A 17,163-nucleotide genomic window follows, 5' to 3' on the forward strand; every position below is an offset into this window, starting at 1 on the left:
GAGTTTGACTAGCCTGTGCTTGTGGTCCCTTAAATTGTGAATATCCTATAATTCCGTGTATAGCATTGTGATGACGCCTTAGCAGATATATGGATTTCTATCTTCCTTTTCTCTAACACTGCTCCTCTGTACCAGCCTTGGAACAGTGGCTCACACTGCTACAGTTTGAGAAAAAGGCATCTTCTTGAGAGGACAGAGATGCATATTCTCTGTGCTTCAGCTCATACTCCACCTCAACATAATACTCCCAATACTAATATTTGCATTTTGGATCTTGGATAAGTCACTTCCCCTTTCATTAGGGTCTTAGTGTCTGTTTGTAATAAGGTTTTTTTTTTTTTCTGAATTCCCTTTCCTTAACTTTCTTTTAGGCCCTTAAGGTTATGTATGTATGTATGAATGTGAGCTAGAATACTTTTTGGTCATCTCACATTCTCAGTGAAGCTTTCTAGGCCTTCTCTCCTCTGTTTCCCCCCTTCCTGTTGGCAGAGGTCTGGAGAGCCTCATGAGCCACATCTTTTCCCTAGGTTGCATGGCTGCAAGGTAGCAATTCTGCCCAGCATTTGGTGGCTGCAGACATGTTCAAAGCATTAAGGTCCCTTTCTTTCATGGACAATGCCCTGAGAATCCCTTGTTAGGATGAGACCTTGATATAAAAATGACATGAATATGATGTGATATAAACAAAGACATGATGCAGCTGGTAGAGAGTTTTATTGGCTACAAAACAGATATGTAGTGATGGCAATCTGAAGATTGTAGTAGGAAAGTAGAGCTTTAAAAAGCTCATGAACTCATACTTTGATTCAAAAATTGCAGCAATATATTAAGATCATTATGGAATGTCTGGTGAGATTGTTACAGAGAAAAAAAAATAAGTTTCTGAGTTTGATAACTCCAAGGATACATCTTAGGACTCACCCATTTGTGTCTGGGCAAGGATTTCCATTGGAGAAAAGTAGTTCTTACAATAGGCAGAAACTTTTATTGGCCTTATGCACACTTTTGGATCTCATTCACTTGAGAAAGAATTATTCTTCCATTGACACTCTCCTGTGTGATGGCCTTGATCTTTGGAGCTGAGGGAAAAAGCAATGAAGAGGTCACTGCCATGCTTCTCCCACCATCTGAAATACTCATTTTTAGTTCCCTGCACTCAGCACCTGAAGCCCCTCTGTCCCTTCCAAAATGATCACTCGGCAATATGGCAGGCTCTGCTGGAGTGAAGAGATCTCCCCAAGGAAGGTTTTTCCTCCCACCCTCCAGGAAACGAGGGTGTGTGAATAGTGTCATCTTCTAGAGGCCAAGATCTGCATCCTAGGCTTGCCTGATACAGAATCAAGGCTCTGACTACATGTACTTGAGGAGGACTTCTTGCTTATGCAGGCTTTATTGCACTGATTCTGTGAGCTAACAGAGCACTCAACGCTATTCTGGGCACCTCATTTAAAGATCTAGAAAGCATGTAGGATGTGTGAGAAGCCAGGGATGTTTATTATGGCCACTGTTTTCAAAATTATGGTTTATTTGAATATGTGTTTTGTCGACACACCAGGACACTGATTCAGACCAAAGGGAAGACTTGACATTAAGAGAGATACAGGGAGAACTTTGTTAAAATCAAACCTCTCCCACAGTAGATTGGGCCTTTCCTTCAAGTAATGGGTTCCCCATTCCTGGACATGCATAAGGAGAGGTTGAAGGACCATTTGTCCATATCTCACAGAGGGGTAGCAGTTTAGACCAGCTGTCTGTGATGGTGCCTGGAACGCTGATTCTCTGACTCTCTAATGCCTTACAACACTTTTACCACAAACTAATCAGAAAAGTGCCACTTGTCCCAGACTGTGGTTTCTTAGAACTTTTCCATGAGATGTTAAAGAAAATCTGAGAAAGTAGGGATCCCAGGTCAAAGACATTTGGTGACACTGAGTTAAACAAAATAAAACTTTTGATGTTTCTTTCTCTTTCCTGTTCCTTTTCTTCCTCACAGCAGTGCCTGGTCCATCTTTAACTTACTGAAATGCATGACTGGTCATGAAGAGGATAGTGAGACCTAGTATTTCAACCATTTCTGGCCATGGGACACATCTTTCTGTAATACACAATTAAAGTCTTATGGAACACTAATGTTCAACAGAATGTAGTTTGGGAAACTATGTGAAATCGTTTTCTTGTCATCTCCTAGGAGTTTAGTAAACAGACTCCATAACTTAACAGAAATCTAATAGTATGAATGATCATTGCTATCTACTCTACTGCTGGCAGAGAACTTGCATATATATTATTGAAGACAATACTGAAAGCTCACTTTCTTCTTTTTTATCTAATTTAAGTTAATTCAAAATTCCTGGCCATCTGGGAGTAAAATAAAAATCGAACACAGGGTATTTGTACACTAAGTACAGTAAGTACATTTAGTACACTAAGGATTATGAGTACTATAGAATGAATAAACATGTTGATTCATTTTTAAAAAGTAGATTCAAACAACGAAAATTTTTTTTTACCTTTCACACTTGACTTTGATTCCTCCTCCTTTGTCCTATAAAAATGATAAGAGTTACAGCTCATTCTAGTGTTAGTGACAATCATAAAAACTCCTTAAGGTGAACCAACTTCCTGCCTGCTTGTAAATTCACAGCTCTTTAATAAGGATAATTGAGCTCTGTAGTCTCAAGGTCATGAGTTCATGGGAAACCCTTCCTGGATCCAGAAGGAAATGAGTACTGCCTCCCACTGACCCTGGGGTCAAGGGAAGTCTACCAAACCACCTCCATTATTTCAGCTGCCTGCAGGCTTTGCCTCCACTGGGATCCTTTCCAGGATCTGGGTTTGGAGCCTGGAACCCCCGGGCTTTTCAGACTGTTCAGGGTTTGGTCTGATAGTCTTTTATTTATGTATTTTTAGTTATTTTATTTTATTTTTTTAAAGTTTATTTATTTAAGCAATCTCTACACCCAATGTGGGGTTTGAACTCACGACCCCGAGATTAAGAGCCACATGCTTGGCTGACTGAGCCAGCCAGGTGTCCCTATTTATGTATCTTTTAAAAAAGTTTCTAACCCTTTCTCTTGGGTCCTAGAATGTATGTGCCCCCTCCTCCCTTTTTTTTTTTCCTGGACAAGTTGGTCAGAAATACCAGATTGAAGAATCTAGATTTCTCAATTTCTTAGGAATCTTTTCCTGCTGTCAGGCTAAAATATTCCCTTCTGTTGTGGTGGTGGTGGTGTTTTTTTGTTTTTGTTTTTGTTTTTTTTTTGAGCCAAAATTGTGTGCATTCCTAGTGGAAAACACTATAGCCAAGCCTTCCCAGTTGTTTCTTTCTAGAGATTTTAATATATTAATTTTAACTATTGACCTCAAATCCTAGTGCCCTGGGAATAATAGCTGAGTAATTCGTACTTGCTACTTAATAAAATACAACCTGATCTAAGTATCCAGAGGAAATTCAACATAAACCTCTCTTTCTCTGGAGTGATGACTGCTAACAGAACCCTGAGGTATAGGAATGCACCCACAAAAACTCGATGCTCTTTTCGTCCTCTTCCCCTGACAGTCTTTGCCTTACCCCTCACTTTCTCCCTCCAGGAGCTGGTGGTAGGTGGTGATTTCCTTCTCTAGGTGGGTCTTGATGCCCAGGAGGACCTTGTATTCATTGTGCTGACGCTCCAGGTCATGGCGTAGCTGCATCAGTTCATCCTCGTAGTGGGAGATGATCTGTTGCATGTCCTGGAGCTGGCAGGAGTACCGAGACTGGGTTTCTGATAACATGTTCTCTATAACAGATTTCTGAAAGAGGAAATGATATTTCTTCTATTGATTGACTGATGGCTTGATTGCTTCAATAATGGGGGCTTGTTGAGTAGTTAGAATATACCAACCACTCTGCTAGGTGTCTTGGTGGCTGCTGGGGTGCAAAGGTGGGCAGCTGGCTGACTCAGAGGTTTGGAGCTTGGGCAGTGAGGAGTGCACGAGAGTCAGGACTTCTGAAGCCCATTTTCTGGACATTTCTTTGTGTCGGGGAGCCCTTGGCAACTTCATTACATTCCTGCAGTGTTTATTGTATATGCGACTCATTTGGGATTGGGCGTATGGTGCCTTGCCCCGATCTGTTCCTTACCTCCTCATGCTTACATTTTGTCTGTGGCCAGATGGAAAACTCCTGGGGGAAACAGTAACTGGACTGCTGTCTCTTTGTATCTTTAGAGAAGGGTCTCAAGTAGGAGTGCCAGATAAAATAGCACCTATTTCCATTTGAATTTCAGGCAAGCAACGAGTAATTTTTTACAATATGTCGTAAAAATTGCCTCAATATTGCATGGGACATACTTATACGAAAAAAGCTTTGTTTTGTATCTGAAATTCAAATTTAACTGGATGACCTATATTTTAATTTGGTCAATCTGGCAACTGTAGTCCCAAGCAATGCTTGTTGATTATGACTGGTAACAAATTGTCATTATTGAGGAAATTCTAAAAGCTGCGCAATGAAGTTGCTGCACTAGGATACAGCTAGGATACAGAGAACTGAGTTCAAGTCCCTGTTCTTTGGATTTCCCACCTGCTTTTCTGGAGCGCATAATTTTGTTTTTTAATTTTATTTATTTATTCATGAGAGACAGAGAGAGAGAGAGAGAGAGGCAGAGGGAGAAGCAGGCTCCCAAGGAGCAGGGAGCCCGATGCGGGACTCGATCCCAGGACCCTGAGATCATGACCTGAGCCGAAGGCAGACGCTTAACCATCTGAGCCACCCAGGCGCCCCTGGAGCACATAATTTTAATCCTCATGAGAAACTCGTGACTGTGCTGGATACTCTCACTTGATGATGGCTGCTAACTTTCAGGGGGCACTTAATGTTGCCTGGCCTGTGCTCATCACTCTCCTGTTCTCCAAAAGAGCTACGGCATTCCTTCTCCTCTGTCCTCCTCAGATCCCCTCCTCACTCTCCTTTCTCTCAGCCCATGGCCTTGCTTCCTGTGTTATGGAGGAAATGAAAGCCATCAGAAGAGGATTCCCACAAGCTCCCACTATTACTTCCACATACGTGAACCTGTGTTCTTGTTTCCCTCCTGTTACTGTGCGTGAGCTGTCTGTGCTCCAGTCATTTTAGCAACTGCCCGCCTTTTTGCCTCATTAATATTTTCCTCTCTACCAGATTCTTCCCAACGGCTTTCAAATAGAATAATTTCTCCCACTTTAAAATTTTTCTCTCTTGAATCCATATCTACCCTCAGTTGTCATCCACTTTCTCTGTTCTCCTTCACCTACAGCAAAGCTCCTCAAAGAGTTGTCTGTACCCACTGTTCCAAATTCCTCTGGACCTCCTTTGAAGGGGTCAAGGCTACACAGTCTGACTCCATCATTACCCCAAGGGCCTCCCCTTCCCTTCCCTCTTCTTCTCACCTTTCTTCTTCTCTTTGTTCGCTCACCACAGACACATTGGCTTCCCTGCTGTTCCTCCAACCCAACACCTGTGCCCCATGGTTTTGCCTTTGTTTTTCCCTCCACCTGGAGCCCCCTCTCCATGGCCACATAATGCACCTCTTTACCACTTCCGGGTTTTTGCTCAACTGTCACCTTAACAGTAAAACCTCTCCTGACCCCCTTGTTTAAAACGGCAGCTCCGCATTCCAGAATGCCTGACCTCCCCACTCCATGCTTCATTTCTTGGTAACCCATTTCTCCATCTCACATATTATATACTTTGATGATCTGTCATCCACACTAAAATGTCAACTCCCTTATTATAAAGTCCTTAGTACTTAGAATAATGTCAGATAGTAGAATGCATGAAAATGAATGTGAACGTCTTGCTGACCTCACAGGGTTGTTGTGAAATACTGTATGTCCAAATGTTTTGAAAACCGTAAAACACTATAATTATTTCTGTGCTCATTATCATCATCTTGATAGTGTACATTTTAAATGTCTGTTCACCATCGCTTATTCCTAAAACATAACAGTAATTTACCATGTGTACCTGCCAACAGAATGAACCAATTATTTCTCCTCAAGATCAAGGGCAGAGTAGCACTTGGAAATGATATTGATGAATGATTAGAAGACTCAGATAGGCTACAAAGGGAATCAAATGACGGATTTCATTTAATGAATTTTGAGTGCTTGTGACCCTCACACAAAGCATTTTACTAAAAACCATGAAAATAATAGAAATGGCATATATATAAGAATTTATAGTTTACTGGGTGATAAGACATCTACATGATGGACACAGCAGTACTTTGGTGTCAGCCGGGCCTGGATTTGCCACCAATTCATGTTGACACCAGAATTTCTTTGTATTGGGGCTTAAGGGGGCAGCCTGGTGGTAAGTGGGGAGAGCACTGGTAGAGATTATGAGGGCCTACCAGACCCTCACACCTCTCCCCAAGCACCAGGTGGCTTCACCACCGGCCACGTACTACCTGTGTGACCTTGGCCAATTTACTTAACGGTCTGGAGCTTTGGTTTCCTCATCTCTAAAGTGAGAACATGACAACCTACCTGGAAAGTTTAACATGAGGATTAACAGCAGTTAACATAACGAACCCCCTGGCATACAATGTGGCACAATGTGGACACCTCAATAAATGGTAGCACTTACTATCTTTCTCACCATGAACAATTTGGATGGAAAGTGGGAACTCCCAAGGGAGTTGGGGAGAGGAGCCCAGGAGACAGGTCAAGAGAGGCTTTGTGGAGGACGTGGTACCTGACCCTAGCTCAGACTCACCCTGTTGCACTGTGCCTGCAGGTCAATCTCCAGGGCCTGGAAAGTTCGCTTCAGCTCATGGATGTCACTTTGACTGCTCTGGACAGCTGCTGGACTGGCCACCTCCTGGGCCATGGTGGCTGACTAGGAGACCAAGCAAAGGACAGAAGCATTGGCATTTGGGACCACATGGAAATGGAACCTTTGGGGAGTCTGAGCTCCTTTCCTTTACCTGTTCTTTATACCAAGCGTCCAAGTCTTGATGCTTCTTCTTTATTATAAACTCATATTCCTGTCTCATATCCTCCAGAACCTTAATCAGATCTTCTCCTGGAGTTGTATCCACCTTAACACTGACCTTGAAGTCATTTGGTACATGATGTTCCTCCATTTCCTGTTTAATAACAGAGAAAGAAAATGAATTGGCTGTGATAATCAGAAGGCCAGAGGTGTGTTGATTGGCAGCAGTTAACAGATCTTTTAAAAATTCAGCTTTTGTGGTGGTTGTTCTTTTACTGGTGCGGTTTGGTTTCTCAGTTATTATTTGTTGATGGCAAAACATTTTATGTTTTTTTTTCTATTATAACTTTATAAAATAAAAAATAGCACTAGATAGGTAATCAAATGGCCTCTGTGATTACTGACTTAATCCCTGGTTGAAAATGTTTCACAAAGAATTATGCTTCCATAGCATGTAAAGTACTCTTCAGCACATGTTCATGGGTGAAGTGATGGCACAATTCAACATTTAAACATTTTAGGTTAGAGGCTAAAGCTTTTGGGAAGCAGTTCAGCAACCCAAAGCCAAAAGGTATAAAGACTTTAATATCTTGTCAATGCATTATGACTCTGTAGGCCAGACACCCATAGAATATCATGAAAATCAAAAGGGGCGCCTGGGTGGCTCAGTTGGTTAAGCGTCTGCCTTTGGCTCAGGTCGTGATCCTAGGCTCCTGGGATTGAGCCCCACGTTGGGCTCCCTGCTCAGCAGGGAGCCTGCTTCTCCTTCCCATTCATGCTTTCTCTCACTGTCTCTGTCGCTATCCCTGTCTCTCTCTCTCTCAAATAAATAAAATCTTAAAAAAAAAAAAAGAAAATCAAGAAACCGTAGGAAAAGTTTAATTGACAATCATTGTCTAACCAACTGTTCAGAATTGAGGCTTTTTGATGTTCATAAGCAATTTTGTTTTCCTAAAATGGGGATTGCTTTTCTCTTATTGCATCAGAGTCTCAGGGACTTTAGATGGATGGTAACTTTTTCCTTTCCTTTTTTTTTTTTTTTTAAGATTTTATTTATTTATTTGACAGAGAGAGAGATAGCAAGAGCAGGAACACAAGCAGGGGGAGTGGGAGAGGGAGAAGCAGGCTTCCCGCCAAGCAGGGAGCCCGACGCTGGGATCATGACCTGAGCCGAAGGCAGACGCTTAGCAACTGAGCCACCCAGGCGCCCCTGGATGGTAACTTTTTCAAAGTCAGTTAAATGCTTATGGAAATTAAGATTCTTCATTTTTGCCACTAGTTTTATTTACCTTGGTTAGTGGCAAATTCTCTTTATTCTACTGTCCCCCAATTTGCTGCACATTGGGCCAATGAAGGAAGTTCAATCTCATGCATTTATTCTTACAGTATCATATTAACAAACAAGTCTAGGTAAACATTGTATATTAGCAAAATTGTTGACGGATTCATCATTAATTGTGATTATATTTTGGCTGTTGGATTTGACACTGAATAGAAAACCTTTAAGCTGGAAAAATTAGATGTTTATATGGTTCCTTATAATTACTTAGGTTGAAGGACACTAAGGACTGGCATTCAGATAGTGGTTTCTTCTGGGCTATTGAATCATCTGAATGTGCAGATTAAGAGCTGTACTGGTTACCAGGAGCTCCTGGAGAGTCCTACCTGCTCATGTCGCTTTTTCATGAGGATGAGCTCTTTCCTCATCCCTTCAACCTCCTGTTCCAGATCTGTTGTGACAATGGTCAGATCATCCAAGGTCTTTCGGAGACCTTCAACTTCAATTTCCAGATCTTTCTTGAAGGAGTGTTCATTTTCATACCTTTTGTTGGAAGGAAGAGAAGAATACACCTGTTGTGTGAAGGCTATGGCCTTGTAAGGATTCACCTTGGTTTAGAGGTGAATCTCTTACTTTTTAGGTTTAGTAGGAGCAAATGAATACATGCATCCCTCATATGTCTGTTTCACGCAGGTTTTTCTGATGGTGACTCAATGTTGTTGTTGTTTTTTTACATAGAGAGGACTGTTTACTAATAAACAGTCATATGCCCATTGCTTAGACTTAGTAACTGTTAACATTTTGCTTCATCTATACTCTATTTTGTATTTTAAACTATAGACGTTATGACATTTCACCCCTAAATACTTAGGAATAATACATCATTTAAAAACAAGAATTTTTGTTAAGAATGAAGCAAAATGGGGACACCTGGGTGGCTCAGTTGGTTAAGTGTCCGACTCTTGGTTTTGGCTTGGGTCATGATCTCAGGGTCGTGAGATGGAGCTCCAAGTTGAGCTCCATGCTCAGTGCAGAGTCTGCTTGGGGTTCTCACTTTCCCTCTCCCTCTGCACTTCCCCGCTGCATGCTCTCTCTCTCTCTCAAATAAATAAATCTTAAAAAAAGAATGAAGCAAAATGTTAACAGCTGTTAAATCTAAGTGATGGGCATAATCTTAACTATGGAGAACAAACTGATGGTTACCTGAGGGGAGATGGGTAGGGGGGTGGGGGAAACAGGTGATGGGGATTAAGGAGTGCACTTGTGGTGATGAGCACTGGGTGATGTATGGAAGTGTTGAATCACTATATTGTACACCTGAAAGGAATATGACACACTGTATGTTAACTATACTGGAATTAAAATAAAATAAGAAAAAAATAAAAATAGGAGTTTTCTAAATAAGCATAATAACATTATCACACCTACAGAGCTAGTAATAACTCTTTAATATCATCTAATTCTTGGTTCATATTCAAATTTCCCCATGCTACAAGGTGTATTTTATATCTAGTTTGTTTAAAGTAGGGTCCAGTCAAGTATTTGTTCATATTATGCTTTTTGATTATATTTTATAAAGGTATTACATGTGGCTAATGTTGAAATAAGTTTTCCTTTAGCAAAACAAAAACAAGAGGAACCTCCAAAACAAACAAAAACAGCAAATGAAAACTCCCAACAATAGGGTGAAGAAGCAACTTACTTGAGGCCAAAGTCATCCACCGCCATCCTAGCATTGTCAATGAGAAGAATGATTTGAGCATTGGTCATCTTGCCGTCCTTGATCTGTAAAACACACATCAAGAGTCATTTAAGTCAGACACACTCCCATGGGAGAGCTGCATTTCCGAAAACTGTATCTTCTGGGTATATGACTTGTTAGCATAGATGACTTCTTTTCTGGCAGTGGAACAACAAATAATCAAATCAATAAATACTGAGCACTTACTAGGTACAAACCATCAGAATGGTTTTTAAAGTAAGAACATGGTCTGCAGCCACTTCACTGTCTTTGTTCACACTGAGTTTGACAGGCTAGGATTGGTGACGTTGCTGAAAGAATGACATCGGAAGGGGAAGGAGAATCATCGTTCAAAGTGCCTTCTGGCTTTCTAGTGCTGCGAACATAGCTTAGTGTTTTGTTTTAGTTCATCCACAACTGATGATGTTACAAGAGTTTTAAGTTCTAATCCTTTTTTCATTGTGACTATTAGTTTGGCTCCCTTAGGGCTCAGTAGTTATTTTCGATGAACATAATTCTTCCTTGTGGTAGCATTCATGTTTCTGATCAGCGATACTGAGCAAAGTATCAAAATCTCACTGATACCAGTTTGTCAAACTGATTTTAAATGAATTTTATAAGAGTCATCACATACCATAATTATTTTTTGTCCAAAGTGACTATAACCATTCACATAACTTGTAGGTATGTGTACGTGTTTGTAAATTATTTCATGATGAGAATGCCCTAATTGTAGCTATTGAAATATTAACTGAAGTAACTTTTTGGCAGCTTAATAAACTTTAACTGTGGTAAAGCCTCTGGCTAAGACTTTTACTAGATGTTTATATATTTTTAACCTTAAAATGAAAAATATTGTTGAAAGTTTCTACTTGAGCAATTGTATTTACGTATATGATTTGTAAATTCTTCTAGGTAGTTATAACCAGAGTAGTGCACATTTGATATATGTCACTGTCTTCAGGAAAATTGGGTGGAAGGTGTCTCAACATCAAAAGTATAATACTACATACTTTTGTGCCAAGTCATGCTGAACTAGGAAATGGAGATTTTCTTTTTTAGTTCCTGTTACTGACAATTGGCATGAACTTGGGCCAGTCACTCTGTTTCCTGGGTTTCGATTTCATCATCTGTTAAATAAGGAGTTTGTAGTAGAAACTACTAGAGATCCTAGCTCTAAACTTCGTGATTTAGTTGGAGGCAGAGAATCCTGTGACATTCCCATCGTATTTGAACAGATAATTCCTTTATTTAGAAAGGATTTACTTAGGACAAAGTTATACCCCAATACAAAGGCACCTTTTAAAGATCTGCTCCTATTCAAAGCTTCACTGATTACTTGGAATTTGGTATCATGAATGCACAATAGCAGGATTCAGAGGTGGTAATAACACTGGGTCTGGAACTCCTTAAAGGGCAGAGCCTGGGGTCTTGCTGTTGCACCTACTAGCTGAGTGAGCTTATTGAGTCTCAGTTTCTTCATCCATAAAATGGCAATAGTAATAGTAATAGTAGCCACTTCATCAGAGAGTTATGAGAATTAGATTAGAAGAGGTTAAACACAATAATGTTGTAACATACTTAGCATATTCTGGGCACACTGTAGACACTGAAAGATTAGTTGAAACTATATTAATCTAGAAAAATGTAAAGGTTTAATTTTCTTTTATAAAAGAACTTTTGAGAAGACATATAGATGGCCAAAAGACACATGAAAAGATGTTCATCACTCATCTTCAGGGAAATGCAAATGAAAATCACAATAAGGTAACACCTCACACCAGTCAGAACTGACTAGTATCAAAAAGACAAGATATAATAAGTGTTGGAGAGGATATGGGGAAAAGGGAACCCTTGAACGTTCTTGGTGGGAATATAAATTGGTAAGCCACTGTGGAAAACAGTATGGAGGCTCCTCAAAAAATTAGAAATAGAACTGCCATATGACCCAGTAATTCCAATTCTGGGTATTTACCTGAAGAAAAAACCCCACCAATTTGAAAAGATATATGTGGGCGCCTGGGTGGCTCAGTTGGTTAAGCGACTGCCTTCGGCTCAGGTCATGATCCTGGAGTCCCGGGATCGAGTCCCACATCAGGGAACCCGCTTCTGCCTCTGACCCTCCCCCCTCTCATGTGCTCTCTCTCTCTCATTCTCTCTCTCTCAAATAAATAAATCTTAAAAAAAAAGAAAAGATATATGCACCCCTATGTTCATTGCAGCATTATTTATAGGAGCCAAGATATGGAACCAACTTAAGTGTCCATCGATAGATGAATGGATGCAGAAGATGTGCTATATATACATACAATGGAACCCTACAGAGCCATAAAAAGAATGAGATCCTACCATCTGCAATCACATGGATGGACCTAGAGGGTATATACTAGTTGAAATAAGTCAGACAGAAATATACCATAGAAATAAGAAACAAGTCAGAAAGACAAATACTGTATGATTTCACTTATATGTGGAATCTAAAAAACAAAGGAAATGGACGAACAAACAGAAATGGACTCATAAATGCAGGGAACAAACTGGCAGTTGCCAGAGGAATAGGGGAGGGGAGTGGGTGAAATCGGTAAATGGGATTAAGAGATGCAAACTTCCAGTTATAAAATAAATGAGGCACGGGAATGAAAAGTACAGTATAGGGAATATATTTAAAAAAAAAGAAAAAAGAAAAAAGCCAGCACTATCATAATTAGAGCCAATGTCCATCCCGGATAAATCCCAGGTCCTGTATGTTGAGATGCATCCTCAAACTTCTGCTGTTCATGGTGGGAGATAACCAGGCTGCTGCCCAACTCCTTTCTTCCCTTGGTGGATTCCAGAAGGTACTATGACTACTTCCTTTGCTCTAAAAAAGGATTCTGTAGGTATTTCCCTGTCTCCCCACTGGGGTGCTGCTTAGGGACTTTCATACCAATGTTTTTCCTTCCAGGCTCTACATTCCTTCTGTTATCTAAGCTCATCGGAAATGAAAAGTAGCTCCATCCACGAAAGCCTGGGAACCCTGTGCACCGAGGTATTGATTGACATCCAGAGAAACCAAACAGTATTCCCTCCATGGAATCAGAAAAATAAAAAATACAATCCGTGGGCTTATTTGGCTTTTCTGAGTTAAATTGGTAATTTATCTGTTGCAAAACCCACATCAAGAATCTGATTCCCCCAGTTAGCATTCTTCTCAGAGTTCATGAATGGCGAGTTCTGAAATGCACTTGATATAGAGCACATTTAAAAACCAAAATGGGGGCGCCTGGGTGGCTCAGTCATTGGGCGTCTGCCTTCGGCTCAGGTCATGATGCTGGGGTCCTGGGATCGAGCCCTGCATTGGGCTCCCTGCTCTGCGGGAAGCCTGCTTCTCCCTCTCCCTTTCCCCCTGCTTGTGTTCCCTCTCTCGCTATGTATCTCTCTGTCAAATAAATAAATAAAATCTTTAAAAAATATAAAAACCAAAATGATTTCCCCTGTTTAGGCTTACTTGATGCAATATTATGATACAGCCACTCTTTCTGAGACATCCTTCACAGTAATGAATGGGTGATAAGGAAGGGTTGAGAAATAATTTGTGAAGCCTAGGTTTTGCATTGTGTGTTGTAATTAATCACCTGGATTCTCCCCCAAGGCTCTGAGTTCATTCTTTTAAAAAACCCAAGTTGGTGTATTAGTATAATGTTGTTGCTCCAGGGTATGTAATCTTGTTCCAGGAAGAAGAAAATAGAATTTTTTTAATCATAAACCATAGTGCCAAAATGTGGTACTATTGAGAGCCATTCTAAAATACGCATATCCTTATGACTAAGTCCAACTTGGTGTTTCAAAAGGATTGGATTAATTTTTGAACTCACTTTCTTACAGTTTTTTTGAGTAACATTTAAGATCCCTAAGAAGGGAGTAGGAGAATGCTACTACTGATAGCATTTCATCAAGGCCTGGGAAGGGGTCAGCCCCTGGTTGTTGTGGGTTGTTGTATTTCTGGGCCTCTGTTTTCTTGCCTGTGAGTGGGGGAGGTCAGGACAGATAGAACAACCTCAACTTCAAAGAATTGTTTTCTTCAGACATAAAAAAATACAACTAAAATAAGTAATCCAGAAAAGAGTGGGATTCAAGCCTGAAGTTAATTTATAACGCAGAATTTAAAGTCAGAACCCAGAATCCCAGGCTTAGAGAATGGGCTTGGAGAGTGGGCAAGCCACCCCCTCCTTGGCATTGCCCCCATTCCAATTTTTTTCAATTCTGTTCCAGAGAATTTGGGCAACCACTCAGTCTCAGTCTCCTCATCTATAAAAGGGGGGTAAGAATACTTGCTTCACAAAATGAGATAATGTGTATGAAATGTGTGTCATATGATTAGCATTGCAACTGTAATGCATTATTTCTACTAACAAGCAGTACGTTTTTGCAGGAGATAGACTAGTGCGCACCATGCTGTATGGAAACTGTGAGGCCATTAGAAACAGATCTGGGTTAGAATCCTATGTCTGCCTCTTGCTGGTGGCTTTTGGTGGCTACTTCACTTCTCTGAGCTTCAATCTCTTTACAGGATCATTGTAAGAATTGAATCAGGTAACATCAAATGTTTCTATCAGTGCAGAAAGCTCTTGGATGGTACTGATTTGTGTATTAAAATATCCAACATGAAGGTTGGCATACAATAAGGGCTCAATAAATGTTTTCCTCCCCCTTCCCTCCTCTCTCTGCTGTCAGTGAATTATATGAGCATGTCTGACCTCATGTTTCTTTTGGGAGTTAGGTTCTCAGCTGTCTATTTGCAAAAATCTTCTATTCTCTCCATTCTAAAACAAAAGCAACTTTATTAATGAAAAAATATGATGAGGTTTGTTGAGTCACCTTGTTTTTTTTTGTAAAGACAACCATGTACTATATAGTTAGAGTAATTACACAGTCAGTTATTAGGTTGATTATTCAATAATTAGGGTTCATTATGAGGACAGATTTATATTATCTTGATTAGTCTTTCCTACATTCAAGCAAGGACGACTGAGGGTTGAGAAATCATACTGTATAAATACTGGAAACCCGTGATGCCCTTTCTAGGATGGGTAAAATCATGATCTTACAGGGAATATTTTGGGACCGATTTATAGAAAAGGGAAGTTATATAGCTTTAAAAAATAATTTATGAGCTGACTGGATTCCCTCCACTTCTAACCAATGTTGTGTGATGTCCCAGAAGGTATAAGCTCAGCTTTTTGAAATGTTCAGTTGAAAATTTTTTGTGTGTTTTTAAAGAAGTCTCTATAACCCATTCTAACTCTAAGATTCCAAAAATTATGCTCATTTTATTTTATTCCAGCAATATGCCCTTTCAGAACTGGGAGCAGCAAGAACTCAGAACTTCTAGCAGCCCTCCAGAGGAAATATCCAGGAATGTCAGAATGATGTATCTGTTCTTGGAGTGACAGCCTTCAGGTATGATCTCCAAAACAGTGTAACCCAGCCTTTCTTTCTGTGGGTAATCAAACTGTGGCCAGGACTTTTGAGGTAGAGCAGAAATGACGTAATGAGAAAGTAAATGCTCTCTTGTGCCTCTTGTGACCTGAGCATGAGGGATGAATACTGGCCCTTATCATTACTGTAACATTCCTGGATCATAAGTGATATCGGACAGCAGATGGTTGCCTTACATTTTTTGGATTTTCCATATAATTTATGTATAGAGGACAAAATACACAAAACAGGCTTTCCCGAGTCCAAAAGGTGTAACAAGAAAATATCCTCAAATACCTTTGTTCAAAATTACTTTAAGCTCTTTTGCCATTTTCCTGGAAATTGTCTTTTGTACCAATTTCTCCTCCCATGGCTCTCTGGAAATGCAGCCCCCTCTTGAGTTCCAGGGACACCCATGATCTTACCTGCTCCTGCAGGTGGCTGATGTTTTCCTCATACTGGGTGTAATTTTGCTTACTGCCAGGATCTCTCTGCTCGTGCCACTTCAAGATGTGACTTTCGAGTTTCTCGTTGGCCTCCTCCAGGGCACGCACCTTGTCCAGGTAGGAAGCCAGGCGGTCGTTGAGGTTCTGCATCACCTCCTTCCCACTTGCAGCTGGGAAGGAGTTGCCTCTTCTAGATCCCCAGGGACCTCCAGGAGGCAGGCAGCTTGGTGAGCTGAAGGAAAGGGAGATGCGGACACCCCCGGTCCCCCCATGGATGCTGGGAGCCTGAGGGAAGCTCCCCAGCTGGTCCCAGCTGCCTCCCCTGCCACGGAGGGAGCCTGAGGGGATCTGGCTAAAGTTGTGGCTGGAGTTCATGGTCCCATCTGTGTTTGGTGCAGGGCTGGGCTCTGCTCTGCTCCCTGGCACTGTAGGACTGAGCCGCCCCAGACTGCCCTGGATGGTTTTACGCCCTTTGCTGTGGGAGTTCCCTTCCCTGACAACTGTACCAACAAGATCGTATCATTGTGCGACAGGTGTTTCCTCTTGGTCAATCCCAAAGTGCCCTGGGCCTTCACACACATTGTTGTTGTTTAGAGCCACATCAACATACCAGTTTGCTTCTCCCTTCTCGTTGTAACCGGGAGGTGTGGCCCACGACGTGAGGTGGGTATTGGTCTCAGGTGTCTTTCTAACCTTCCTGTGGAATTTTTCCTTTGACCATTTATCTGAAAAGGACCAGACTGAAGTTTACAAAAAGGTTATTTGGTATACTACAGATTTCCTTTTAAAAAGTAGACATTAACCACACAGACACACATGCCTTCCCCCACCCCAAATAAACAAACCGCAGCTCTAAAGCTTGGGTGGGAGAGACTCCCAAGGGAAGAGCCAGATCAGAATCTCAGGTCCGAGAATAAAAATACTCATGCTGAGGAGCTGGAGAATGTTCTGAATATCTGATGTCTTTGTGGCAGTTACTGTTTGATGGAAAGTAATTTCAAAGGATCATTCTTAAGAACAAACCCTCAATTATAATTAATTAATGAATGACCGAGCCTTCCACTTCTAGGGTGCCTTTCATCCCCAGCACACCTCAAAACCAAACAACCCAGCCTGCACCACGACTTCCTTGGCCCCTGGGAAGAATGCAGCCTTTGGTAACTGGCCAGCAGCCCTGTCCTGGTTGAGCCCCAAAAAGGTTGGCTTCTGAGTGTCTGTGACCTGCAGGGGGTATGGAAGGACGCAGGACTTGTGCCATGGGTTGTCTAATGTGCTTGGTTAATCT

General features: G+C 41.1%; 1 protein-coding gene across 2 annotated transcripts; it reads right to left on the reverse strand.

Annotated features, from left to right (window-relative positions):
* Positions 1 to 689: 689 nt before the first annotated feature.
* Positions 690 to 16,310, reverse strand: KRT23 (keratin 23). Of its 2 annotated transcripts, none has more exons than XM_045888065.1 (8): positions 15,858 to 16,310; positions 9,937 to 10,019; positions 8,621 to 8,777; positions 6,948 to 7,109; positions 6,737 to 6,859; positions 3,572 to 3,792; positions 2,511 to 2,545; positions 690 to 1,079 (listed from the first exon to the last, which is right to left on the reverse strand). In XM_045888065.1, exons 1-8 carry the CDS (start codon positions 16,251 to 16,253, stop codon positions 994 to 996), a joined length of 1,263 nt encoding a protein of 420 aa, XP_045744021.1. In that variant the 5' UTR covers positions 16,254 to 16,310; the 3' UTR covers positions 690 to 993. The 2 variants fall into 2 exon arrangements, with proteins under 2 accessions (XP_045744021.1, XP_045744020.1); XM_045888064.2 differs by having other exon boundaries at positions 821 to 1,106; positions 15,858 to 16,260.
* Positions 16,311 to 17,163: the final 853 nt, after the last annotated feature.

The sequence above is a fragment of the Mirounga angustirostris genome, unplaced genomic scaffold, assembly GCF_029215605.1.
Source record: "Mirounga angustirostris isolate CCGP_5_RB_7025 unplaced genomic scaffold, mMirAng1.0.hap1 SCAF_17, whole genome shotgun sequence".
Lineage (NCBI taxonomy): Eukaryota > Metazoa > Chordata > Mammalia > Carnivora > Phocidae > Mirounga > Mirounga angustirostris.